Source organism: Penicillium citrinum (genome assembly GCF_028827155.1).
Source record: "Penicillium citrinum strain IBT 23319 chromosome Unknown utg000008l:1.0-2707905.0:1.0-2709502.0, whole genome shotgun sequence".
Lineage (NCBI taxonomy): Eukaryota > Fungi > Ascomycota > Eurotiomycetes > Eurotiales > Aspergillaceae > Penicillium > Penicillium citrinum.
Window position 1 is genome coordinate 1,039,193 of NW_026622693.1, and position 24,879 is coordinate 1,064,071.

At 48.0% G+C, this 24,879-nt stretch overlaps 12 protein-coding genes across 12 annotated transcripts; 7 read left to right on the forward strand and 5 right to left on the reverse strand.

Annotated features, from left to right (window-relative positions):
- Nucleotides 1-144: 144 nt before the first annotated feature.
- N7469_008837 (5'-methylthioadenosine/S-adenosylhomocysteine nucleosidase family protein) lies at nucleotides 145-1,128 on the forward strand (the record flags this gene model as incomplete). Its single annotated transcript, XM_056647755.1, has 1 exon — nucleotides 145-1,128. The coding sequence occupies one exon, from the start codon at nucleotides 145-147 to the stop codon at nucleotides 1,126-1,128; it is 984 nt and encodes a 327-aa protein (XP_056497520.1).
- Nucleotides 1,129-1,481: 353 nt separating this feature from the next.
- On the reverse strand, nucleotides 1,482-2,297 carry N7469_008838 (oxidoreductase-like domain-containing protein; the record flags this gene model as incomplete). Its single annotated transcript, XM_056647756.1, has 1 exon — nucleotides 1,482-2,297. One exon carries the CDS (start codon nucleotides 2,295-2,297, stop codon nucleotides 1,482-1,484), a length of 816 nt encoding a protein of 271 aa, XP_056497521.1.
- Nucleotides 2,298-2,442: 145 nt separating this feature from the next.
- Nucleotides 2,443-4,336, forward strand: N7469_008839 (uncharacterized protein; the record flags this gene model as incomplete). The annotated part of the gene is made up of 2 exons (XM_056647757.1): nucleotides 2,443-2,690; nucleotides 2,728-4,336. 2 exons carry the CDS (start codon nucleotides 2,443-2,445, stop codon nucleotides 4,334-4,336), a joined length of 1,857 nt encoding a protein of 618 aa, XP_056497522.1.
- A 2,091-nt stretch (nucleotides 4,337-6,427) lies between these two features.
- N7469_008840 (60S ribosomal protein eL13) lies at nucleotides 6,428-7,805 on the reverse strand (the record flags this gene model as incomplete). Its single annotated transcript, XM_056647758.1, has 7 exons — nucleotides 6,428-6,673; nucleotides 6,715-6,861; nucleotides 6,937-7,095; nucleotides 7,273-7,319; nucleotides 7,450-7,483; nucleotides 7,619-7,756; nucleotides 7,800-7,805. 7 exons carry the CDS (start codon nucleotides 7,803-7,805, stop codon nucleotides 6,428-6,430), a joined length of 777 nt encoding a protein of 258 aa, XP_056497523.1.
- A 625-nt stretch (nucleotides 7,806-8,430) lies between these two features.
- N7469_008841 (uncharacterized protein) lies at nucleotides 8,431-9,684 on the reverse strand (the record flags this gene model as incomplete). Its single annotated transcript, XM_056647759.1, has 1 exon — nucleotides 8,431-9,684. The coding sequence occupies one exon, from the start codon at nucleotides 9,682-9,684 to the stop codon at nucleotides 8,431-8,433; it is 1,254 nt and encodes a 417-aa protein (XP_056497524.1).
- A 1,449-nt stretch (nucleotides 9,685-11,133) lies between these two features.
- Nucleotides 11,134-14,338, forward strand: N7469_008842 (uncharacterized protein; the record flags this gene model as incomplete). The annotated part of the gene is made up of 2 exons (XM_056647760.1): nucleotides 11,134-11,139; nucleotides 11,390-14,338. The coding sequence occupies 2 exons, from the start codon at nucleotides 11,134-11,136 to the stop codon at nucleotides 14,336-14,338; spliced, it is 2,955 nt and encodes a 984-aa protein (XP_056497525.1).
- A 204-nt stretch (nucleotides 14,339-14,542) lies between these two features.
- Nucleotides 14,543-15,680, reverse strand: N7469_008843 (uncharacterized protein; the record flags this gene model as incomplete). Its single annotated transcript, XM_056647761.1, has 2 exons — nucleotides 14,543-14,930; nucleotides 15,013-15,680. The coding sequence occupies 2 exons, from the start codon at nucleotides 15,678-15,680 to the stop codon at nucleotides 14,543-14,545; spliced, it is 1,056 nt and encodes a 351-aa protein (XP_056497526.1).
- A 432-nt stretch (nucleotides 15,681-16,112) lies between these two features.
- arp6 (actin family protein) lies at nucleotides 16,113-17,697 on the forward strand (the record flags this gene model as incomplete). Its single annotated transcript, XM_056647762.1, has 4 exons — nucleotides 16,113-16,611; nucleotides 16,682-17,384; nucleotides 17,439-17,501; nucleotides 17,559-17,697. 4 exons carry the CDS (start codon nucleotides 16,113-16,115, stop codon nucleotides 17,695-17,697), a joined length of 1,404 nt encoding a protein of 467 aa, XP_056497527.1.
- A 623-nt stretch (nucleotides 17,698-18,320) lies between these two features.
- Nucleotides 18,321-18,756, forward strand: N7469_008845 (uncharacterized protein; the record flags this gene model as incomplete). Its single annotated transcript, XM_056647763.1, has 2 exons — nucleotides 18,321-18,591; nucleotides 18,719-18,756. The coding sequence occupies 2 exons, from the start codon at nucleotides 18,321-18,323 to the stop codon at nucleotides 18,754-18,756; spliced, it is 309 nt and encodes a 102-aa protein (XP_056497528.1).
- Nucleotides 18,757-18,896: 140 nt separating this feature from the next.
- On the forward strand, nucleotides 18,897-19,520 carry N7469_008846 (BRcat and Rcat domain-containing protein; the record flags this gene model as incomplete). The annotated part of the gene is made up of 2 exons (XM_056647764.1): nucleotides 18,897-19,243; nucleotides 19,307-19,520. 2 exons carry the CDS (start codon nucleotides 18,897-18,899, stop codon nucleotides 19,518-19,520), a joined length of 561 nt encoding a protein of 186 aa, XP_056497529.1.
- A 169-nt stretch (nucleotides 19,521-19,689) lies between these two features.
- N7469_008847 (3-hydroxyacyl-CoA dehydrogenase family protein) lies at nucleotides 19,690-20,809 on the reverse strand (the record flags this gene model as incomplete). The annotated part of the gene is made up of 3 exons (XM_056647765.1): nucleotides 19,690-20,420; nucleotides 20,532-20,631; nucleotides 20,684-20,809. 3 exons carry the CDS (start codon nucleotides 20,807-20,809, stop codon nucleotides 19,690-19,692), a joined length of 957 nt encoding a protein of 318 aa, XP_056497530.1.
- A 237-nt stretch (nucleotides 20,810-21,046) lies between these two features.
- On the forward strand, nucleotides 21,047-24,747 carry tof1 (putative DNA repair protein (Tof1); the record flags this gene model as incomplete). The annotated part of the gene is made up of 4 exons (XM_056647766.1): nucleotides 21,047-21,133; nucleotides 21,211-21,448; nucleotides 21,506-23,635; nucleotides 23,696-24,747. The coding sequence occupies 4 exons, from the start codon at nucleotides 21,047-21,049 to the stop codon at nucleotides 24,745-24,747; spliced, it is 3,507 nt and encodes a 1,168-aa protein (XP_056497531.1).
- Between the last annotated feature and the right edge of the window lie 132 nt (nucleotides 24,748-24,879).

Consider the following 24,879-nt stretch of genomic DNA (forward strand, 5'->3'; position numbering starts at 1 on the left):
CTCGGACCTCAATACTTCTTGAATTGTCTACTTCACTTGAACTTGATAGCTGGGTCCAAGTTGCTTGCAGCCGAAGTGGCACACTTTTTACAATCAATTCTGATTTCATCAATTCAACCGTCAAAATCCACCTCCGCATGCAATATGACGAGTCACACCAACTGCAATGATTACACAATTGGATGGATCTGTACTCTTCCGGTCGAGCTGGCTGCAGCGCAGGAAATGCTCGACTTCAAGCAAGAGTACCGAGATAAGGATGATCCGAATATATACACACTAGGACGTGTAGGTGGACACAACGTCGTCCTTGTATGTCTACCTCCAAACCAGATTGGACCCAATTATACCACAGCAGTTACCATCCAGATGATGATCACGTTCCCAATCATCGGCTTTGTGCTGCTGGTTGGAACTGGAGGTGGAATACCAAGTAAGTCAGCGGATATCCGTCTTGGGGATATTGTTGTCAGTGAACCAGTGAACGGACATAGTGCAATTATACAATATGACTTTGGGAAGTGCACCCCAAGTGGATTCGAACAAACTGGATCTCTCTACAATCCACCCCCCATTCTGCTAAATGCGGTCAAGGAGCTTCGATATAAACAAAGCCAAGGTGGAGGTAGCTTGACGCCACACCTGTCGAAGCTTAGTAGATATTCAATCTTCCGCCGCGATCAAGCTGGACAGGATGTTCTTTTTGAGGCCAATTATCAGCATGATCAAGCCAGAGGAGACAGCTGCGTATCATGCAATGCTATGAAGCTGGTGGAAAGGAAAGAAAGGGCAAATAACGCCCCTTTGGTTCACTACGGCAGCGCCCTATCGGGCTGCTGGATAATGCAATCTGGCGCTGAGCGAGATCGGATCAGCTCGCAATTTGGTCGTGCCTTGTGTTTCGAAATGCAAGCCGTTGGCGTCATGAACATACTTCCCTGTCTGGCCATCTGTGGCATATGTGACTATGCGGATTCCCACCGGAGCAAATCATGGCAGCCGTATGCTGCAGCAACATCGGCAGCATATGCGAAGGAATTATTGCTCGGAATAGGACCTACACGGAGGAGCACAAGCGGAAACTTAAAAGTGGACGATAGACAGAGCACTACTACAGTGGTATACTAGTATTCTACTGCTTCTTGTGAAGGACCTACTCAAGCTGTTACATATACTAGTAATATATGTAGTATCCTAGGTAGTATATGTGGATTCACAAATACCGTATTTGGTAAATATTTACCAGAATTGTGCTATCAGCATCTAATGTATTGGATCAAGATCGATGGTACACTACCATATACCAGTGGAATGAAGAGTATCATGTCATGACAGTTTCTACTATGTACAGTCTATCTATATACCATCTATGGCATAATATCAATATATCCTCCTCCTAACCAATCCAATGTGCACAAGCATGGGGTATGAAAGGAAGCCCAGTCATTCAAAATGACAGGGTCACCTATCAGCACAGCCTGTTACACCCTTGCCTCCTTCTCATGCTTCACCTTCAATTTCTTCTCCGTCTTCATAAACTCTCGAATACCAACAGGGATGTTAGAAAACAAGTCATCGTCTTGGCTCGGCGCCGGCCAATTGGCCTCACTACCGCCGCCATCATCGTCCATGCTCATACTAGCTGAGTTAACCTCAGACCGAGGCGCTGCACGCATGTCTCCTGTGCCTTTTTCCGGGCCACCCTTTGCCTTTGCTGTTTCAATCCTCGCAGCCCATTCTTCCATCTCATCACGAAATCCATCCCAAACACAATTGACGCAACCACTCATGCAACAATTGTCTGGTTCCTCGGGACGTGGCGGAATCGGAACACCGTTGATGGTCTTCCATTGTGATATTGGAGGTGCTTCTCCAGGATTATAACGAGATTGGCGACCCGGACCTGCCAAGCGAGTACCGAAAACGATTGCCATTTTCTCTTGTGGTGTTTGCGCTTCCGCGATCGTTTTCGGGGCCGGTTTGTCCTCGGGCTGGGACTCGGGTTGGACCTCGGTTGAGCGCTCAACGAGAGCCCGACCATGATATGGTGAAGGCGAGTTGAGTATCAAGGAATAGTATCCTGAAAGAGGGTATGTCTGTTCTGATTTCGTAGTTCCTGACGACCCTTCACTTATATTGTCTTTAGCGGCAGATTGGCCATGAGCCATGCGCCGAGGGGTCTGAGCTAAGGCATATGGACGGGTCGCGGGGGATAATGGTCTCGAAGACTGGCAGATATGTAGAGAACGGACTTTCGTCCTCCGAAGCGAGTTCCTGCCCGCCGAAAGACACTCCATGTTGTGTGCGAAGAAGCAAGATCGGAGGGGAGAGAGTCGTCGATTAGGTCATAGGTGCAAACAATGCAAACACCGTTGTTTACGGCGCAACGAGATTCGCGCGGGCGGCGAGCGGGACTTCAATGTTGTTGACCTCTTGACAACCATGGATTCGCCGCCAAAACGCCGCAGGACTGGTGATCGATCCAGTGTTGCGATCACTGCGTCTCAGTCTTATGAGGCACTCGAAGATAGGCACAATCCCAGACGACCATCCTTCCAATCGCCCACTAAGTCCAGTCTCGCCAAATCGCATCCTGATGTCCTCGAACGCGCACTTAGCAGATCGCCTACAAGACAGGCGCAAAGAGCAGAAGATGGTGCTGAAGCAGATGCAAATGCGAGGGGGGTTTCGTCGGAAGGCCATGCGCCCCTCGTTGAATCCCTCTAGTCCATTGAAGCAACCGCGAGTGTCTAACGATGTCCCAATCTTCTCATCGCCCAGTCGACGCGCAAGTGGTATTCAAGCATTCTCGAAACCGCCTCGCAGGATGTCAACTAAGAGGATGTCTGCGGTAAACTTCGATCTCGGATCCCCAACGCCTGCCCCTCCTGCAGAGGCAGATACTCCAGAAGGGCAGCTTGCGCAAGAACTAGGCAGTGCGACAAGGGTAGAAGATGATCCGACAAATATTGAAACCGGTTTAGATGGCGCATTCGATGAAGACCCTCTTGAGCCAGAACTTCCACCTACTCCGACACAACTCGGGCTTGAAAAGGCACCTGAGCGACCCAGGGGACTGTTGAGCAGTAGTCCTAGCATGAGGCTTGAAAAGAGAATGAAACGACGAGCTACGGAAGCTCTTCATGGAAGCCCTTTGAAATCAGCAAGGTTTCATGACCCGGTTCCAGAGGAGGATCTGCCTGACGCAGGCGACCTTGAAGATGGAATATCAATCGCAGTATTGGAAAAACGAAAGTCTCGCAAGAGACTTGCGGCCGATTTACTACGACTTAAAAATGATGTTGCAGATTTAACAAAATGGACCGATGATCTTGAGTCCGGGGTCAACATAGCCCAGGATAGCAGGGAGCTCGACCGATTTTTGACCATGCTCGCAGAAGAATCCTCATACATCAATCAACCTATACCCAAGAAAGCTCCAACACCCATCTCATCACTTCTTTCGACTCTCCTTCCCTTCTCCATCAATATCCGCCGACCCCATCGACAAGCTTCGCCTCTACCAACAAATCCATTCGCCTTGAAAGCTTCTGCGCAGTCACAGTCATACCTTACGGTCTTTGCTCCACTCGCACTCAGTACGCATACAAGTCGTGCATCTGAACCGGACTCTTTCTTGGAAATACATACACTCAAATTTACGGCACCATCCCCCTTCCCACGCGCTTTATACAATGTATCCGTTGTATATGAAACAAACCCCGAAACACAGACTATTAACTCTGTATCCGTCCCAACGGGTAACGAGAGCAAAAAGCGAAAAGTACCCGAAACTCTCCGCCGATGGATCGACAATCGGCTCGAGAATCCTCTCCTAAATCTAGACGTGGCAACACTATGCTGGGGTATAAATCGGTATTGGGAAGCATCTCTCGCGCGTGCGCAGCTTTGGGCAGAGATTGAGAAAAAGCACGGTCGAGCCCCTATCTCAGCTCGTGGAAAAGAAGATCCTCGCTCTTCGCAAGATGGAGTTATCACTATTTCGGAGTTACGACGATTAGTACCTCATCTGGAACGCAACACAATGGTCATTCATTCGGGATCTAGTAGGAAGTACCGGGTCCTTTTATCGAATGTACTAGTGATGGACGATTGGACGGGTGAACCACAGCTTAGACCGGAACTCAGTGTCTCGGTCTCGAATGTTAGTAAAGAGGCGAGTAGAAAGATTGATCAGGAGGCGAAGAAGTTGTTTCACGGGTTATTGTCTGAGCATGGTGCTGGCACCACGCGAGGTTTGGCTGGAACAATGCGATCAGATGTGATTTTGCGAGCTGTTAGTGGCACTCTGGGTGTGTTTTTGAGAGATGATTGATTTGTGTTGTTTTTGTTTCGATAAAGCGTTGGCGCAGGAAGGTGTAATTCAGTTTGGGCTGTGAGATACCATATAGGATTTGAGACTCTGTGAATGTATTTTTCCCCTTAGAGGCTGAAACTCCTTTATATTCAAATATTTACCGTGGGAACTTCCAAATTCATACCAACCTTGGTATGAAGCAAGGTTGCTTCATAGCAAACTTGCAGGTTGCTTTGGTATTCCTTATATTGATTAAGTTACCTAACATACAACACTTGTAGAGAATATACTACCTAGTATATTCGCTGCACATTTGTATGATTATTGGAAAGTTCCAATAAGCCACTGAATAAGGTTATTCATTCACAACCCACAACTTGTGGGTTATGCACCCGGATGGTCCACATATATACATCTACCATGTAGATAGCTCTAGATACACATTGTGTGCACACCCACTTCTGAATCAGATTACCAGATTAATTTTCACTAACTGATCCGGGCTATTAGATGCCCAGTCTTCAAAAATATTGAAAGATACTATCATTCAGATGATATCAAAGGTCATCAAGGTGTAAACACCGTTCTATCGTCTTAAAGAGTTTGTATGATAGGATCTTATACAAATTTGTGCCCACAAAATTTGTATCACAAAGATATGGCTTTGAGAGATTCTGAATTCAAATACTGGGCAGTATTTGAATTAAGTGTGTAAATAATTATGTTTTGGTATACATTATTTTCATAAAGTATTGGAATTGAGGTGCAGAATATGTGTCCCGATACGGACTAGCGCGACTCCCAGGTCATCTACCTCTTCTCCAGTAAGTTATTGAGATATAACAGAGAAACTTAGTATCAATACAAAGCTACTAGTTTTTGTGATGTGAAAATGCCTCATTCCACCCCATATTGAAAGCCAGAATCAATACGCTAGATTAGTTGTATACGGTTTAGCTTGGTGGTAGAGAGGAAGACATGGTGTGCAAGAGAAAGCAACGCACTGGGTGGTGATGAAGATGGAGATGAATAAAAGTGAAGATAAGCTTGAAGACGAGGATGACGATGGAAGGAAAAGAAGAGAAATAGAAGAAGGCGGTAGAAGTGGAAAAGGGTGTGGTAGTGAATGAAGTGAACGAGAAGGTAGTAGTAGTGAAGGCAGCAGTAGAAGTTAAGAGCACAGCTAGCAAAGGATTTCTACAATAGACTTCTGACATCTTCGAGTCATAGTAGGAAGAGTAATTTCACCAGAAGAATTAATTTAAATGAGGTCTTTAGAAATCTGTGGCTATCAAAAAGAGACTGTTCTGCCAGCCCGAACCATCAATGCTATACAATTAGTATGGAGGACGTACTTGTATAGTTTGTTTATACCAGGGCGAGATCCCCAGCCATAATGTATCGTGTATAAAAGAGTGCTCCTTGTCAAAGAACTGCCCTGTAAACTCCTGTACAGTATATACTAAGTAACCAATGTTGATATTTGAGTACAACACTCCTGGAAGGTGCAGTATATCTGCCCAAGAAGAATTACAAAGGACTACAAGTGTACGCTATGCTGACTGTTGAAGATTGGATCTTGGAAATATCTTCGTTGGAGATTACTTCAGTGGTATAATGTAACCGGCATACTAGGACCAATCCCAGCTTGAACCAAATCCAAAATCCACAAGGAATCCAAGTCCCATTTAACGCCCTCTAGGAAGTCCATATACAAAACCGCAAACTTTTATGTTCGTACTCGGTACTCTACACTACGCTAGTGTAGGGTATTGGCAACCAGGGAACCGTAGAACAACACCAGCACACCAGACGGAACGATTGAAGAAAGAATTGGGGCGGTTTTGCATTTCGAAGGATCTTCCGAGTTTCTTTTCTTTTAAGAGACAAAAAAGGAGAAGGGAGGTTTCAGGGATCAAGGGGAGAGGGAGAGGGAGAGAGGAAAAAGGAATATTTTGGAGGAAGTGGTATTTTTTCAGATTTGAATCAAAAAAGGAGGACGAGGGGGAGGAAGATAGACACCACGCCATGCCACAATACACTCTTCATCCTCGATCCGAAAAACCGACCCGATCATCATCATCAGCACGAGCAGAAAAATTAACACATTTATTTCTTGGCGTTGGCCTCCTCCTCGGCCTTAGCCTTGGCGCGAGCCTCACGCTTGCCGCGGTGGCGGGCCTCAGCACGAGAGTCACGGAGCTTGCGGTAAGCAGCCTCCTCACCCTTGGGGAGGGAGTCACGCTTGACCTCAGTGATGGCCTCCTCGGGAGTGGGGTTGGTGATGGGGAAAGTAGCACCAACGTAGGTGGCGACACCGTCACGGGTACCGTTGGCCAGGGAAGCCTTGACGGCCTTGACGTCCTCGGGGGAGGAGTCGAGCTTCTTGAACTGACCGCTCTTGCGGGGAAGAGGATCAGGCGAGCCTTGTAGTCCTTGAGGCGGGCAACGTTGGCGACCAGGGACTCCTTGGAGTAGTTGACACGGCGGTGGTCAACGGAGATACCGACGGTGGGGGCGAGCTTCTTGGGAATGCCAGCCTCCTATATCACAAAAAGATAAAAGCGTAAGTGTGTGTTCATTGTCGGAGATATGGGGTCTGGTGATTGTCGATTTACCTTCAGCTCAGCCAGGGTGAAACCACGGCCGGCACGGACACGGCGGTTGTACTTGACGGTGGGGCATCGCACAACGGGACGCAGCTTGTCGACCGGACGGGGAGCAACGGCGGCGGCCTTGGCGAGACGGTTCTCACGTCTGCGGTGCTTACGACCGGGCTAAATTGAAAATGTTAGTTGAGTCGAGTTCGATATAATTGTTGTTCCCATCCAAGAAAATTTCCTCTTCCAGGACCCAGTCGAGACATGTCGAATCAGTTCGGTGGGCGGAATAGAAAGATTTTTTTTTTGCTTGGTTCCAGGGTATTCGAAATGAAAGGGTTGATAATGTCGTACCTGGTCGAAGTGCACACGAACACGCTTCTGCCAATCCTTGCGGAAGTCTATAATGAGAAAACATTAGCATATTGAACTTCCATGAATTCAACAAAACCCGTCGCAATTCCACGTAGTTGCATTCATTCGCAAGCAACGCAAAGCGCATCGGATAGGTATCGCAGTGATTTTACTCACGGTTCTTCTGGATCTGGTTGTTGTGCTTGATCGCCTATATCCACGAGAAAAGAGTCCATCAGTCTTCAATGTTCCCAACACACACGCATCACAGCCACGACAATTCCTCCAACGAGCATATTTTGTCGGCCAATTCATCTTCGCAATTCAGGATTCGAGGGAAACGCACCATGGTGACGGATGGGGATCGAGCCGGGTGGTGGTCGTCGGAGGGTTGCTGGACAAATCTCCCTTCAAGCGGCAGAAACTGAAGGGTGCATTTTTCGTGTGGCCGCCGGCAGCCACTCACCGCTTCGCTTAGCGAGCCCTAACTAGTCCCGATCGGGACAACTGCCATTGATTAGTCATACAACCATATTGGGTTAGTGCGAGTAGCATAATACAGTCATAATGTACGCAGTAGTTACATACAACACTTAACTACATAGTACTATACATAACTAGTAGATACGAGACACAATTACTGGTATACATTATTTTCTTTACTTGGAGCGAATGGTAATGGAAATTTTGCATTCTATTCTAGTGTACACCATGCAAGATGCAGTTGAGCAATACTCCATTTCATGGCCCATGTCCATATCCATGCCCTTCAGAGATCTCTAGAGGGCTCCTCGGCTGTACCTCAAGTCAATAGTCAGGGTACAGCCCCCAAATTTAAACATCCGAAAAGAGCCAGAAACAAAACAAGTCAAAAAGCCAGAGAAATCCCATTTTTAAACGCCTGTTCAAGGTAAAATGTAGCCATGAACTGATACCGATACCCGAGCATAAGAAAAAGAACAAGAAACCATATTGCAATCGCTATTTCAAACAAGGTCAGATGCCGTTAAACATTCATGAATCATAAGAGTTCCCATCTGGGGAAGGAAGTCGTAAGAAGTGTAAGCTATCAGCACACATGGAATGCAAAGCTAAGTCATGAATCGTATCCGGTTGAATGGCACAAGCGTTGGGCTCGTGCAGGGAGTGGAGATGGTCTTAGGTTTCAATTCCCAGACCCACTCCGCCATTCGCCCTAGATCTCTTCGCTGATCCAGGCTGACTGGAACCAGCCTTGCGTTTGTTGGATTGGCCTCGCTCCACGCCAGGTTTCTTTACTTGACCGAACAGCTTCGTTTGCAGAAGAGTACTGGTTTTCGGAGCAGTAGAACGCATATTGGATTGACGGGTGGCCATGTTTTCGTCTTCAGACTCTGCAGCTGAGAGAGAGACGGTGCTGTCGCTGTCGTATTGCTGGTCTCGCGAGCCTCCCCCGGGAGTCGTGTAATGGCTGGCCTGATGAGCAGAACGTGGTTGTTGCGGAGTGACAGGCACGGAAGATGTGGCGAAGGAAGTGTGAGGCTCGTGCAGGCGGTTGGTAAATTTGTCTGCAAAGAGAAGAGCTGCCAGGCCATCAGTTGCTTCGCCACGGCAGATTGTTTGCATCTCGTTCTGCATGCCGGGAGAAAGACATCCATAGTTATAGATCTGAGAAAAGTGTCGGCGATTGTCTTCAATTCGGCGCTTCAACATCTCATTTTGCTCAGTCAGCTCCACTGATCTCGTGGTGGCATCATCGATAGCTCGCTTGGCATTGCGCAGTCGACGATCCAGGAGGTTGTTGACGCTTTCAAGATCTTGGGATCGCTGGATCGCAGCAAGATAGTCATCTTTTGATACAGACTGGGACGGTCTGGGGGTGAGAGGTTCTGTAGGGCGAGAGCGACTGCGATACTCATCGCTTTGAAGAATTTCGACCTCGCGCTTGGCAAGCTGGTGCTCAACCTCAGCGCGCTTGACAGCTTCATTGCTGGCGAAAGAGACAAGACTATTCTGTAACTTGAAGTGCAATGCGGACATGCGGGCCTCTTGAGCTACCGCCAGTAAATCTTTGGCGATGGTACGTAGCTGGGCCTCGTTCGCATTCTCGATATCATCAGCGGATGGGAGATTCTCTGATGCGCCGTAGGCGTCGCACAGTGACTTATCCAAGTCAACTGGAGTGATAAGAGAAGGACTGATGGAGCGAGAATGAGACCGGCGGAGAGGTGCGCCGGGAATCTGAGTGGAGGGTGGTGGTGTCATATCGGAGGATGAGAGAGGTGGCGGCGAAATAAACTTCTTGTCTGACTGGGAAGATCGGTCCTTGATGATCGGAGCACTCAGATCGGGTGATGGTGAAAGACGGGCCCGTTTCTCTGGGGTTGCCGGGGCAAGAATTTCGGCGGGTGCGGCGAGGGGAGATTGAGACATGGCCGGTGATATCGATTATACAAGAGTAATAACGGACTCAAGGGGCCAACCGTGGGGATTTGGGGGGGATGTATAATCCTCGCACTGGGGGGGGGGCAGATCTGGGTTAGTTTATCGCTATCGATAGAGAAGAGAGCATGGGCCATTGAAAGGCGGTCGGGCGCATACCGGACTAGTAAAAGATAGGGAAGAAGAATAGGGTACGTATTGAGTGCGCAATCGGACGTAGAGAATAATGCGAAGGGTGATTTTTGATTTGGGGAGGGATATGAAGGGGGAGGGAGAAACAAGAACAATAAGAGAATAAGAGAGGGGGATTATTTGATATCGTGGTGGAGGAGGGGGCTGGGAACGGCAGTGCGCAGTGCGAAATGCGGCTGGGGTCAGCCAACCATGTGACAGGATCAGCCAATCAGGATGTACCAATAGATCCACTTTGCCTAAAGCGGGAAAGGTGGACGATCGGGTGGTCTTTTTTGGATGTAAACAGGCTGCGAACGACGGGGTTGGTCTGGCAACCATGTTGGGGATATTGTATTGTACATGAGAATAGATGATCTCATACTGATATTGCAGATAAACAACAGATAAACATCATCATCGTGGACTGAGTTCATAATTACTCTTCACCATTGTTAGTAGTACATAGAGAAAATTATCACATACATGTGGTATGTTTTTGTGGCATTCCAGGAATGCCATCGATCTATGGAATGGAACATTCCCGGAATGCTACCTGACAGCCTCCCGGAAAAATCTGCAAATGCAACTCATTTTTCTACTACCTATTGTAGCCCTCCTCATCAGTAATGAATTTGGTTTGAAATGCCATACGATTTCGGGTGGTTGGTGGATTTCCAGGTTCAATTTTGAAAATAGACGCCGGCGGGTACCTGGAAAATATACCTCCACCTGGGCAGGTACACCATTCAATCACTATCTATACAACCACCCGCTCAACATTGGAATAGCTTCAATCAACATCAATACTAATACAGTACATTCCCCCAGCAGCAAGGTTTGATTTTATTCATTTAAAAAAGGGTTTAGTTATTCCGAAATTGAAAGAACGCAGACGTACTTGCCCGCACCAATCTCGGCAATTCATCTTTGATGCAGGATCCCTACGGCACCGGCATATACTATCTAGGACGCTACTGATACTGATAGTACTGTTTTTCACTCAAGCTTGTCAAATGCCTACCCATACTGCAAGAACATTGATGTAAATACCCTCCAAATGTAACTCGATTCCATTGTAAGTGTCTTACTATCGTATTGTTCTATGTCATCAACTGTGAATAGATTTCTGCCTGAGGCAGCTATCGTGGCATAAAAGTAAGTAAACAAGCCGATCTCCATCGATCTCCAATAATTGAGCTTCGACCATCTCTCCTCCCTTGCCCCGATTTAGCATCCCACCAGAAGTGAGATTTCTTTTGAGCTGTCATGAAGGTGGACCTACCTCTATTTTCATCCGAACTTATTTTGTGTTCCCCCCGCCTTTCACATTCTTGAGTCTGCACGGACTCGCTGGGGTCTCCTTGACGTGTGCCTACTCACGCCTTGGGGGATTTCACTCCAACCTTCCAGACCAAAGGGACATCTAGCATGGAGGGTCAATCGAGAACTGCTGCTCGCCCCCCCAAGTGGAATCCCGCGACCAGTATCGAGACTGCCCTTACCAACCTCAACCGCATCAAAGTCAATCCGCCCCTCACCTTCGCGAGATCGTCTTCAAGCGGATTCTGGCCTTGACCATAGTCGCTTAAGACGTCCCTCATACGAGTCGCTGCTAAAAAAGCCTTCCTCACGATATTTATCACCAGCAAAGCCCCGGGAAGAAATACCCCTTGCATCCACGGAACCCATCCACGGCTCGGACGAAACCGACACACCCGAAGACGTGAGCTCAGTGGGGGATGAAGATGGACACGAGGCTCGCGGTCGAGTACGACAGACTCGCCCCTCGCTATCAGACCGAACTATAGAAACAATATCAAACATTCCACCATCACCCGCGTCCGTGAAACGGCAGTCAAGTTTCTTCAATGGAGCAAGCCCTATACGATCTCCCTCCAGGACGCCATCGAATGTATCGAGCTACTCCCGTTCACCATCACGCTCATCTTCCGGTCAAACGAATGGAAATGAATTTCTGTCGCAACCCGTATCAAAGCTTCGCCTCCCGTCCCGCAACCGTCTGTCAGTCGCGTCACCTACAAGCTTGCCAGCAAATAAGATTCCAGATGCCATGGAAAGCCCCTCAAAAATAAAAATGCCGTCGACAAGGCATAGCACTGTATCGGGCAGCGGTAGCACGGAGGCAGCAACGACACCTCTCAAAAAGGCATCTCTGGATAAGCTTAATAGCAAACCAATGACCAAGCCGTCACTTACAAAACCCTCGTCAGGAAAGGCAACCACGACGTCTGTCAAAACTGACATGGGACCGCCCGAACGCCCATTGAACATCCGAAAAACTAGAAAGCCGCAGTCGGAATCACCATCAGCGGTGCGATCTCCATCCACTGCCTCAAGATATGTGTCTGCGGCATCTAACATTCCCGATGACTTGACTCCCGAGCAACAAATGGAAAGTGAGTCCAGAAAGGCTTCCAAGTCATCAAGCGCTCTGCGTGAGAGTATTGCAAAAGCCAAAGCAGCTCGCAAAGCAGCAGCAAAGAGTGACAAGAATGAAGAAAAGCCCACGCCACAAGTCCAGCCAGTGGATTCATGGAACTCTATCGATGAGGATCCTTTCGATCAACTGCCAAAGGGCTCTAATACAGCCGTGCTACGCAAACGAGTGGAGGGTGCCCGTATGTCGGGAACACTCAATATTGCCGCTCTTTCATTGATTGAGATCCCTAGGGAGGTGATCAATATGTACGAATTTGATCCAGACGCAACCAATTGGTTCGAAAATGTGGACCTCGTCAAATTCATTGCAGCAGACAACGAATTGACTGTGATATCAGAGGATACCTTCCCTGACGTGAACCCAGAAAACGTTGACCTGGACAAGGATGAACGAGGGCCTCAATTTGGCGGGTTAGAAACCTTAGACCTCCATGGCAATGTATTGCAGACTCTCCCAATGGGTATCAGACAATTACGGCAACTGCGATTCCTTAATCTCTCCAATAACTCTCTTGATATGGAAAAATTTCGAGTTGTGCTGGAAATCCCGAGCTTGGTCGATTTGAAATTAGCAAATAACAAGCTGACTGGCCCACTGACGGCAGACGTCAAGCGTCTGCGACAACTGGAGGTACTTGATCTCAGTCGAAATTCTCTCACATGCCTACCAGAGGAGCTTGCTGAGCTCACAGACCTCAAAATTCTCGATGTCGGTGAGAATAAATTGGAATCTCTGCCATTCACCGCACTAAGCATACTACCTTTGCGGACTATCAACGCCCCTAAAAATGCATTGCAAGGCACTCTCATTCCGGAATCAGTGGATCGTCTTGAACATCTACAAACTTTGAATGTGGCCAGCAATACAATTGAGGTATTTGCTGCGAATGACAAATTGGTTTTACCAGGACTCCAGAGTCTCTACATTGGGATAAATCGCATCAAGCACCTACCTTCTATGTCTTCCTGGCAATCTCTAATAGTTCTTTCGGCGGAGGATAATAGTATTACAGAGCTTCCCGAAGGACTGGTAGGATTGAAGTCGGTCAAGAATATTGATCTCACTGGAAATAATATTACTCGCCTAGACGAGAAGATTGGGTTTATGGAAGGCTTGACATCCTTCCGAATCGCCAACAATCCACTTCGCGAACGCAAGCTACTAAGCATGACTTCAGATGAAATCATTCAAGATATGCGCAGTCGGTGTGAACCTGATCCACTCGATACAGATGACGAGGGGTCCGTGGCGACGCAATTTACTCTTGCACCTGAAACACCTGCCATGGAGAGTGGCTGGACAATCAGGCCTGGCGGTGTTCTAGACAGATCATATTCGGAAATGACTGAATTATCAGCTGAGAAACTGGAGTGGATCAATAAGGAAGACATTCGCCGCCTTGACTTGCAACACAATGAAATATCTCGCTTTCCAACATCAGCACTGCAGATGCTTGCGCAGAATCTCACTGAACTTGACCTATCTCACAATCCGTTGGATAGTGCTGAGCTTCTGTCCTCCCCCTTAGAGCTCCCCAAACTGCAATCACTTAATATCAGTGCTACTGGTTTAACGTCCATCGAAACACTCCTTGAGAACCTTAAGGCCCCATCGCTCAATGTTCTTGACGTGTCTAACAATCGATTGACCGGCGCATTACCGCGTATTCGCGAGATATACCCGGAGCTCAAGTCTTTCCTCGTTTCTGACAATCGGATTGGCAGCCTTGATTTCGAGGCTGTCCAGGGTCTGCAGGTACTGGAAGTCGGCAACAATGACATTGACTACTTACCACCGAAGATCGGTCTTTTGGCCGCTGAACGTTCCCCCCGCAATTGGGGTACCGGCTCGGCTTTGAGGCGGTTCGAGGTCGCAGGCAATCGGTTCAGAGTACCTCGGTGGCAGGTCGTGGCGAAGGGAACTGATGCTGTGCTGCAGTTCTTGAAGGAGCATATCCCCGCCCAAGATATTCCAGAATGGGAAGATGATCTCAATGCTGATGAGTTTTAAAGTAAATATTAGCATCGGCGATGAGCGAGAAGACGACCTTGGCAATACTGGCGGGCTTTTGTATAATAGTTATATCAATTTCTTCTAACCTGTAAATAGACAAATATCATTTTATTGTGCATTGAATTTGTTTTTGAACTCTTATTCACATCAACTGGGTATCATGCATGTAAAATCCAGCATGCCAGAGAATCTGCATTCCTTTCATGCAGTCTCAATTGACTTGCCCACTTCCTCCATCACCTTGAGCCACGTCCTTGACCAAACAGTAAACTTATCTCCAGCAGCCTGCACACCATTGGCCTCCTTCTTCTCATCCCAAGGAAGCTCCAACGAGGTTACAGTTTCAGTAGCATTGCGGCGAATATCTTTCAAAAATTCAACAGACCTCTCCGCATCATCCTCATAAAGAGCCCCCGCAGCTTCATCAACCAGATCTGGTACCCTCCCAAGCTTCAACATCAAAGCTTCAAGCTTTGCAACACCACCCTTCACAGATAGAGGTATTTCACCAGCATTTTTCAAACGGTTGTTAATGACAGCCGGGTAGATCTGCGAAATGGGCTTGAGAAATCGCAATGTAGATTTCTTCCTCTCCAGCAACGCCGCATTATCCTCCTCATCCTCATCCTCATCCTCATCGTCATCATCATCATCATCATCCCCCTTCTCACCCCCCCATCAAATCATCAAAGAAATCATCGCCCTCCTCCGGATCCCACTCCTCAATTTCCTCAACAGCATCCCGAATAAGATCCCTCCACTGCTCAACCCGATGCATAACAAATCCGACAACCCCCTTCCCAGCGGTATTCGTAACAACATCACAAGCATCCCACACCCGTCCCGCCGCAACGGTAACAACATCCTTCTCCGCTTTACTCATATCCTTCTTATCCTTCTCAGACAGGTCTTTCTCCGCAATATCCTTGACGATGCCCACAACAGCAGCGAATTCCGCCAACACCGTGCGCGAAAGCGTGAGAATTTCAAGATGGAATGCCTTCGTGTACTCGGCTGGTGTAACGAGTAATGAAGCCGTAATGAGCGAGGGTAGGACGGACTCATTTACGGCTCGGAGGACAGTGGTTATTGCTGAGGGCGTGAAGGGCGTTGTTATTGATAGTAGGGAGAGTTTGGTTACTTGGGCCTTTAGAGCGGAAGATGAGGCTGAGAGTAGAGCGAGGGGCTTTGCATCTTGATTTGCCTTTTCGGTTTCGGTGGTGGTGTTGGCTTTGGCTTGAGATTGGGTTGCGGAGGCTGAGGTTGGTGTGAGGGTTTCTTGGAATTGGTTTAGAAGGGTTAAGGTTGTGGCGAGGAGGGTTGTCAGTTGAGTCGCCATTTCGTGGTTGTTTGCCGCGGGCGAGGCCGCTGGTTATGGCTTTGGTTGAGGTGAGGTTGTGTTGGAGGGGAGTTGAGGAGGATGGGTTTGTATGGGAGACTTTTTTTTTGATCGCGGGGCTGTTAGGGCTCTGCGGGGCGGGATCCTTGGGGCTATAACGTGGGCTTTTCACGAAGGATTTACTTGGCGCTTTGATACTTCATTGAATAGACTGTGAGAAATATATTCCAATAAGGATATATAATACAAAACAACAATTCTATCTATATAATTGCACTTCCATTGGAGTGTCATTCAAAAAAGACACCGCCTTTCTCAGACACGCTAAATAGAACTAGCAGAAACAAGGCGGTGTAGAATGCGCCGCGTTGAGGCAGGAGCTTCTCGACTCGCCGTGGCTTTTCTTTTTCTAACCTTAATTCCCTGAAGATAATGGGAACGACTAAAGCCCGTGCTGCGGCAAAAGCTGCTAATGATCTACCAGAAGTTCCCTCTGGACGCATTCCCGAGAAAACATTCATCATCGACAATGGTGCTTATACAATGAAAGCGGGCTATGCCTCCGGTGGTACAGCCGAAGAAGCTCTGTCTGCGTGCACAACGATCCCAAATTGCCTCGTCAAGACACGTGATAATAGGATTGTGGTTGGTCCACATATATCTACTGGTGTTAGTGATTGGAATGAGGCTATGTTTCGACGACCTGTTGAGAAGGGATATCTGGTGAATTGGGAAGCGGAACGGGAAATCTGGGAACAGTCTTTCTTCGAAGAGAAGGCAACAGCGCGAAATAAGAGTCTTCGGATTCCCGCACCCGAGGAGACAACATTGATACTCACCGAGGCGCCGAATGCCATGCCTGTCTTGCAACGGAATACAGACGAAATGGTTATGGAAGAATGGGGATTTGGAGGTTATGTGAGGTGCTTGGGTAAGCTCGAGAGCTGTGCCTGGGGGTGAAGTCATACAAATGAAGGTACTGATGAGATGATGCTTTGTAGGTCCGACTCTTAATGCTTGGAACGAAGTCCATTCTTTATTTGGCGACCCGCTTCGGAGTCCTGATACGGATATTTTGCCTGCGGATTGTCTTCTTGTTGTCGATTCGGGATATTCCCACACTACAGTGACCCCGGTGTACCGGGGTCTACCTATTCAACGCGCGATTCGCCGTCTTGATATCGGGGGTAAACACCTGACAAATTATCTCAAGGAAATAGTGTCGATGAGACAATACAACATGGTAGATGAGACATACATTATGAATGAGGTGAAAGAGTCGGCGTGCTTTGTATCCAATGATTTCACAACAGATATGGAGAAGACGTGGAAAGCGAACCTCAAGCGCCAGGTTGCCTCGGACGATAGTGTCGTCGTGGACTTTGTTCTTCCTGACCCCAATGCGAACAAGAAGGGTTTCATGCGACCACACGATCCCTTGATGCATGCAAAAAAGAAAAAAGGGGCTTTATCTGGCCTGAGTGCTGAAATTCTTTCGGAGGATGTGTTGATCCTGGGGAACGAACGCTTTACTGTGCCAGAGCTTTTGTTTCGTCCGAGTGATATTGGCATGAAGCAAGCGGGAGTTTCTGAAATGATTCTGCAAAGCCTATCTGTTCTTCCTCCTGGATTACATGCTGCTTTCTTGGCAAACGTTCTTGTTGTAGGCGGCAATGCTAGCATTCCAGGGTTTATGGAGCGCCTGTATGGTGCAATTCCCCCAGTTTGGATGCTTCAAGATAGCTAACTCTTTCACAGGGAGACTGAATTGCGTCAGATAGCATCTGCTGAATGTGTTGTGAGAGTTCGTCGTGCTGAAGAGTAAGTAGCCTCAATCTCTTCGGGTGTGAATCTAGTCATTTACTAACTAGCGGCTAGTCCCATCCGCTCTACATGGCTGGGAGGCTCTCGCCTTGCTAATAATAGGGAAGAGCTGAGCAAGGTTGCGATTTCCCGCCAAGACTATCAAGAGTATGGATCTGGGTGGGCTGGTCGACGATTTGCTGGCACTATTTGAAGGCTGCTGGCATCAAAATTTATAAGATATGGATATTTATCGGAGTTGGGAATATTGTTTACATGGAGGCAGTATTCAATGCATGAAAGATACCCTTTGTTTTTAATAATAATAATTAGTTCAACAAACCTGCATTCAATGGTGCATTCCCAGAGGTTCACCATGACCAATTTTCCAGGGCTCTACTAGGTAGTACATCTTATATTGACTTGGACAAAGTAATTCTTTGGTATTAGTGAGGTGATGCAATATTGAGTCGTTCTCATTGTAAAATTCCATCTTAGTTTGTGAAGGTGGCCGTTTGCTTACGCAACCTTGGTTTAATCCTAACCCTAACCCGCTACTGCAGCTAGCTTACAGTTGATCTACTATGTGAGAGACCCCTCAATACTACAAGCTGACAGGGTTACCATGGACCAAATGATGGCGGGAGAAACATATTTAATAGGGCTAGTTTCTCGCATTGTGGGTGATGTTCCTTTTACAATCCCAACGGCCGTGTTTGCGATAAACATGTATGAGTAGTAGTGGTATGTGCATCCCGGCGAGTGCCGCTGGCCTGATATTTCATGTTCTCCAAGTCGACTTTCTTTCAGTATTCATAATCTCCCATTGACATGAAAATGACAGAATCATCGGCGACACAGCCCTCTACGGTTCGATGGCCTCGAAACAGAATCTCTCAAGCCATTGAAGATCTTCAGCTACCAATTGAAGAAGAGGCAGACTACATCCCCCATCAACTTGAACGCCGTGCTTCATACTGTGTCTGGAGTGCCCCAGGTCCAACAGACGCAGTGATCATCGGCAAACCTGAATTCTCTGATGACGAGCTCGACTGGCTTATGAGAATGGCTTCCAGGCCAGACATGGACCCGCCAGATAGCAGCAGATGTGGAATTAGGGATAGATTGAAAGCGATATACGGGAGATTCTTTTCAAAGGGGAAGGAGTAAGTGCGCCCATGTATAGATAGATGGGATATAGCATGGATCAGAATACTGACAATAGCTTAAACTAGGCGATGTGCCAGCTGCTACGAAGACGTTCGACCTATAAGACTGGTTCTAACCCCCTGCAAGCACCAATACTGCCATCGTTGTCTTCGAAAGATGGCACTACTCTCGCTGCAAAATAAATCACTATTCCCGGCCCGATGCTGTGGTCAAGCGATTCCAACCCAGCAAGTACTATCAACAATGTCGGCCCGTGGAAAGCGTCTCTATGCCTCGCGAGCCGACGAGGAGGAAGTGCCACCAGCTGAGCGGTGGTATTGTCCTCAGGCAAATTGCAGACGTTGGATCCATACAAAGCATTTGAGGCCTGATTTGAAGTATCAGACATGCCCTCGTTGCCGTACCAAGATTTGCCCTCAATGTCGGGACATTGCTCACACGACTACGGGGTGTACACGAGATCCCGGGTTACCGGGAATCTTGGAGATGGCAAGACGTCATCATTGGCAACGATGCTATGAGTGTCATGCGATGGTCGAAAAGAACGGTGGATGTCACCATGTGAGATGCATTTGCGGAGCGGACTTTTGGTAAGTTCACTACACAACTTGAGAGCTACTGTCTGTCTCTATGTATTCATGCTTGATTTATAGTTATATCTGCGGTCGACCGTTTCCTGGCTGCCGCTGCAGACAAGGCGATGAAGTTGATGCCGACGACCCTGTTTTCGCAGACGAGGAAGAGAATCTTGCTCTCTTTCTTGTTGCTATGGATCATGCTGAGATGGAGAGTGCTCTAGAGGCAGGAAGGGGGACGACAGTTGAAGCACGAGAGGCAATGTCCATGGCGATGGCAATGAATAGGTGAATCTGAGAGATCTCGCAGGGGAAGGGGAACTTCGTTGCGGCATCATTTACGGCGATTTCATATTTATCAAGGCTAGTGAGTATCTAAAATGATAGGATACAGGAGGTATAGTGCAATGGAAACCGATTTTGCTCATGAACCAAGCTCAATGACATGGAATATATGGCTATCAGTAATCGTAGAAGCCCTTGCCAGACTTCTTTCCGAGCCAGCCAGCATCGACCATGCGGCGCAGAAGACCGGATGGTCTGTACTTGCTATCACCGGTTTCCTGGTGCAGGACATTCATAATGGCGAGGCAGGTGTCCAGACCAATGAAATCGGCAAGGGTTAAGGGACCCATGGGCACATTGGTACCGGTCTTCATGATGTTGTCAATATCCTCACGTCCACCAACGCCGGTTTCAAGGCAGATGACTGCTTCATTGATGTACGGCATCAGAATGCGGTTCGCGAGGAAACCGGGTGAGTCGGCGGAGACGGAGGCAACCTTGCCCATACGCTGGACAAAAGCAATTGCCGTGTCCATGGTCTCTTGGGAAGTCTGCAGACCTCGAATAATCTCCACACCCTTCTGGACAGGAACGGGGTTCATGAAGTGGGTCGAAATCACCCGTGCCGGGGCTTGCAAATCCGTCGGGTCTGTCGTAGTTGCGGCCGCAATCTTGGTGATGGAGATGGATGATGTGTTGGTGGCCAGGATAGCATGCTTAGGAGCAATCTGGGCCAGGTTGCTGAAGATCGTCTGCTTAAGGTCGACAATTTCAGGAACAGCCTCGATCACAAAGTCCACCGACGAGAGGTCGTCCATCTTGGTGCTCGGGGTAAGAAGGCCGCGTGCCGCATCGGCGGCCTCCCGGGTAAGACGTTGCTTGGAGACATCCTTCTCAAGCAGCTTATCTGTCACATTGTTAGTGTCTGGCTAGGTGCTTGACTTCTCTAAGCAATAATCTTGCAACGACGAATATCCTCATTGCGAGTTGCGGGTTTGGGGGGGGGGGTTTAATGTACCGGCGAACTTAAGTCCCTTATCCAACGATGCTTGCGAATTATCAATTAGAGTCACAGGCACCTGTGCCTTTTGAGCCGCAACAAGAGCAATTCCCAGACCCTAAATCTTGTTAGATATCACTATCCTTCTCGTACGGGAACATACGACAAACCATTTGACCGGCACCGATCACGCCAAGAGACTTGACCTCGGCAGCATTGGCCACGGAAGTAGAGCTGAAACCGCGAGCCGCCTTGGGGCCGTTATGACCAGCTGAACGAAGAGCACGAAGAAACATGACTGCAAATGATCCGGAAGTTGATGAGAAGCCAAAAACGAGGAGTGAAGAGGGAGCTTGTATAGATATTCACATGTTACTTCCCGACGTCATCGGTTATCTTCGGCTGACCGGTAATATCATTTCTCCGAATCGCCGAGGCAGCCGAAACGCGGAACGCGTCGACGCGCTTGCCCGTTCGAGTTACATTTGACTTGCGCTGCGATATCAAAAAAAGTCAAGTCATCCCATTCCACCATGGAACAGGAGCCGGTTGCTCTGGGTCATGATGTTCAGGTTATAGACCCGGATGTGCGTGGCTATGTTTACAGCCTGGTTACCGCTGTGAGTGCCAAGTCCCAATCATTCACTGGAAATAGAGGAATTGGATATCGACTAATACTAATACTTTCATTCCTTAGCTCGGAGGGTTCAATGGCGAGGATGCAGATAGATATGTGCTGGGTGATGATGCCCTCGCATGTTTGCGTGATATCAAGAGATGGTTGAAATTGTACGACGAAAAGAATAACCGAATGGACGTCGCTCGGTGCTTAGGAGAGGCGAATCTGGTGAACGGCGATCTACTTCCAATTCTCTCGATCTGGTGGGAAAATGGACAAAAAAGCAAGCATATGACTCGAGTTGCTTTGGCATGTTGTGAGTTCAATCCAATATGGGAGGATCTATCACAAGGACGAACTAATACAAGCATAGTGGAACTACTTGTGCCATTGACATGGCCCTTGGAGTACCATAGCCAGATGACTGTGAACCACCACCGACATACCCCGTACCTCCAACAGGCACAAGCCCAATACAAACGTGGTATTCTCAAATATGGCGGAACGAACCTTCTGCGCGCCGTTATTCGAATTGCTCTACCGAGCATGGCGATCCCACGATCCGAGCGTGAAAGCCGCGACGAAGGTATCTTGAAACTGATGTTATACTTGATTCGGAACATTGCAATAATCTCGACGAATGCACGACTTGCGGCGGAAGGCGAAGAGGAGGAGGTTTCTAGATCAGCTACAATCGATGCGTTCCAGGCACAGGATGCTTTCGCCCTCATCTTGACCATGTGCTCTAATGTTGGCGATGACTTCAACATGCAGGATGTGGTACTACTGGAGATTCTATTCCATCTCGTTAAAGGTGTGAATGTCGACAAGTTATTCATGGAAGAAGACCAACGAAAGGCCAAGCGAACAGATGAGCTTGGTGATCTACTACAGAAAGAATCTCTTGTTCGAAGAGAATATGCTAAGAATGCACCCACCCGCCACGGACGATTCGGAACAATGATTTGGGTGAAACGAGACGATGCAAAGGTTTCTACTGTCTCAGGGCAAGATGTCTTGCGAGATGATCAAACCACTCTCCACAAGATGGACCAAAGCAAGAAGTGGAACAAGCCTCGACCCCGCCGGAAGAAGGAAGATATTGTGCAAAATAACAATTTCAATATGCCGACCCATCTTTCTGCGTCGGCTTCAAAGAACTTGAGGACATTCGTCGAGGAGTTCCTGGACTCTGGCTTCAATCCTCTTTTCACTCATGTTCGGAAAGCCATCGAGCGGGAGGCTGAGCGGGTCCTAGAAATAAACTCCCGTCAATTCTTCTATACCGTAGGCTGGTTCCTCGAAGCCGAACGGGCACGGCGAGTATCTCAAATGAAGAAACACACCGAACAGGGCAAATCCGCGAAAGAGACCGAACCAGACAGCTATGGGTTGGTTGCTGGAGTTCTGAACCAAGAGACATTTATCACTTTGAACCGGGCTATGCAGAATAGCTTCGACAATAAGGAATGGGACGATCTAAATGCTCAAATGCGATGCTTCACCCAGATTCTGTTGACTGTTCAAGAAATGGCTCTATCGCCGATCGAAGAAGACCAAGAAATCGCCGAGAATATCCAGAATCGCATATTCTACGAAGAGACGACGCACGATAGAATCCTGGCAATTGTTCGTGGATACAAAGACCAAGGGTTTGGCTACTTGGACGCTGCCACGGAGCTTGCTCATGTTTTTCTGCGAATGCTCGAACGATACTCGAAGGAAAATGCCGATATGCAAATTCGATCTAAGCGTAAAGCTAAGCGCAAGAAGAAGGCAGAGCAACTCGATGGACAAGAGGTGGCCGGCGATGAAGAGCAGAACTCAGAGGACGAAGAGATGGAGGATGCTGTTCAGGTCACGAAGGAACGAGCCTTTGATTTCAAACGATTCTCAGCAAAGTTCTGCAACCAAAGCTGCGTGGACACTTTCGTTGCCTTTACCGAGTTTTACAAAGAGCTGAACCCCGAGCAGTTGAAACGTGCCCATCGATACTTCTATCGTATCGCGTTCAAACAAGAAATGACTGTTCTACTATTCCGTTTGGATATAATCAACCTCTTTCACCGGATGATCAAGGGGCCCGGCGCGATGGACAGCAGCAGCAAGTCAGTCTTCAAAGAATGGGAGGAGTTGGTTCGACAAATCATCCGACGCCTAGTCAAGAAGATTGATCAGCGGCCTGCTTTAGTCACGGAACTACTTTTCAGCAAAATGAATAACACTTTATTCTACCTTGAATATGGTCAAGAAAAGCAAACAATATCCACATCGAAGCGAGCGCCGGCTCAATTGGAAATCATCTCGAAAAACGCGACAACAGCCGATGCTAAGTTGGGAATTGTGGTCGGTGCACTTGTTCTCGATGGGAGAACAGACCTTGTGAAATGGGTTGTTGATGTCCTGGACTCGGCGGCTTCTGAAAGGGAAGCATGGGAAACCCAAGATGAAATTCGTCGAGCAGAGGATCCTGAAGCTGGCGGTTCATCTAACCCTCTAATCCGTATGTCTACTATCAACCTAAATGAATAAGAAAAAGAAATAAAAGCTGACCTCTTTATAGCTATCAAGCCACGTGATGAACTTTGTGCAAACGCAATGTTTTCAAACGCGAAGCTCCGCCTTCTCTTGAACGAGCTCGGGCTACAACGTCTCGGTGTTGAAGATGTACCAGGTGCATCCTGGGTTGTTCCTGCAACCATGACATCGACTGAGCTCCGAGAGGCAGTGTCGACGTTGAACAAGTCCATATTGAGGCCGATCCCAGAAGGAAGCACAGAGGACCCTCGAGACCAACTTCGTCGAAAGAATACCGGTTCTGCTCGAGAAAGTCTTCAAAACGGGACTCTTGATGTCAACTTCGGATCCGAATCGGAAGGAGAAGACGTGGTGCCGGATGGAGTCCTATTCCCCCCAAACCCACGATCCAAATCCAATGCCTTAGACGAGCTGAAAAAGAAGCGGAAGAAGAGCAAGAAGAAGAACAACTCCGAGAACGAGCCCCTTGATGACGAAACTCTCGAGGCGCGTCGTGAAGCACGTCTTTCCAACGCTCTGGCTCGCCAGGCAAAGATCAAGAGTGATCTATTCATTCATGCTAGTGATGAGGAGAGCGATGCAGGTGGGGACGAAGAGTTCTTCCGCCTTGAAGAAGAACGACGAAAGAAACAAGCAGAGAACGTCAAGAAGGCCCTCTTAACTGGAAGACTAGAGAAGGCCAGCAAGGACAAGAAAGCGAGTGCGCGCAAGCGCAAGAGTGATACCGGGAAATCTGCTGCGACTGCTGAGCCTAAACGGCAGCGTCGTGGATCTGATTCTGCAGGCAGTGGTATCCCCAGTGACGACGACGATATCCTCATGGCAGACTTGGAGGCTGAGTCGTCTCGTTCACAGCAGGATGTTTCGACTAGTCACGGTGCTCGAGAAGAGGCGGATACCTCTCTCACATCAGCAGAAGATGATCTCGATTTTGATGATGATTTGGTTTTCAGTCGAGACCGGAAAGCGAAAGCCGACGCCTTTACAGCCAAGGCGGATGAAGACGAAGAAGATGCCCCTGTTGTATCGTCTCGGCGCATGCGTGGGGGATTTGTGATTGAGAGTGACTCGGAGTAACATTATGGATGATTTTTGATGACCTTATGAGGCGTTTGGTGTTTGACAACGGCGGGAAATGAAGAATGAGGATACCTCTCGGAGTAGTTTTAACGTTTATGTTACTTAACATTTCACAATCTATTTCCACTT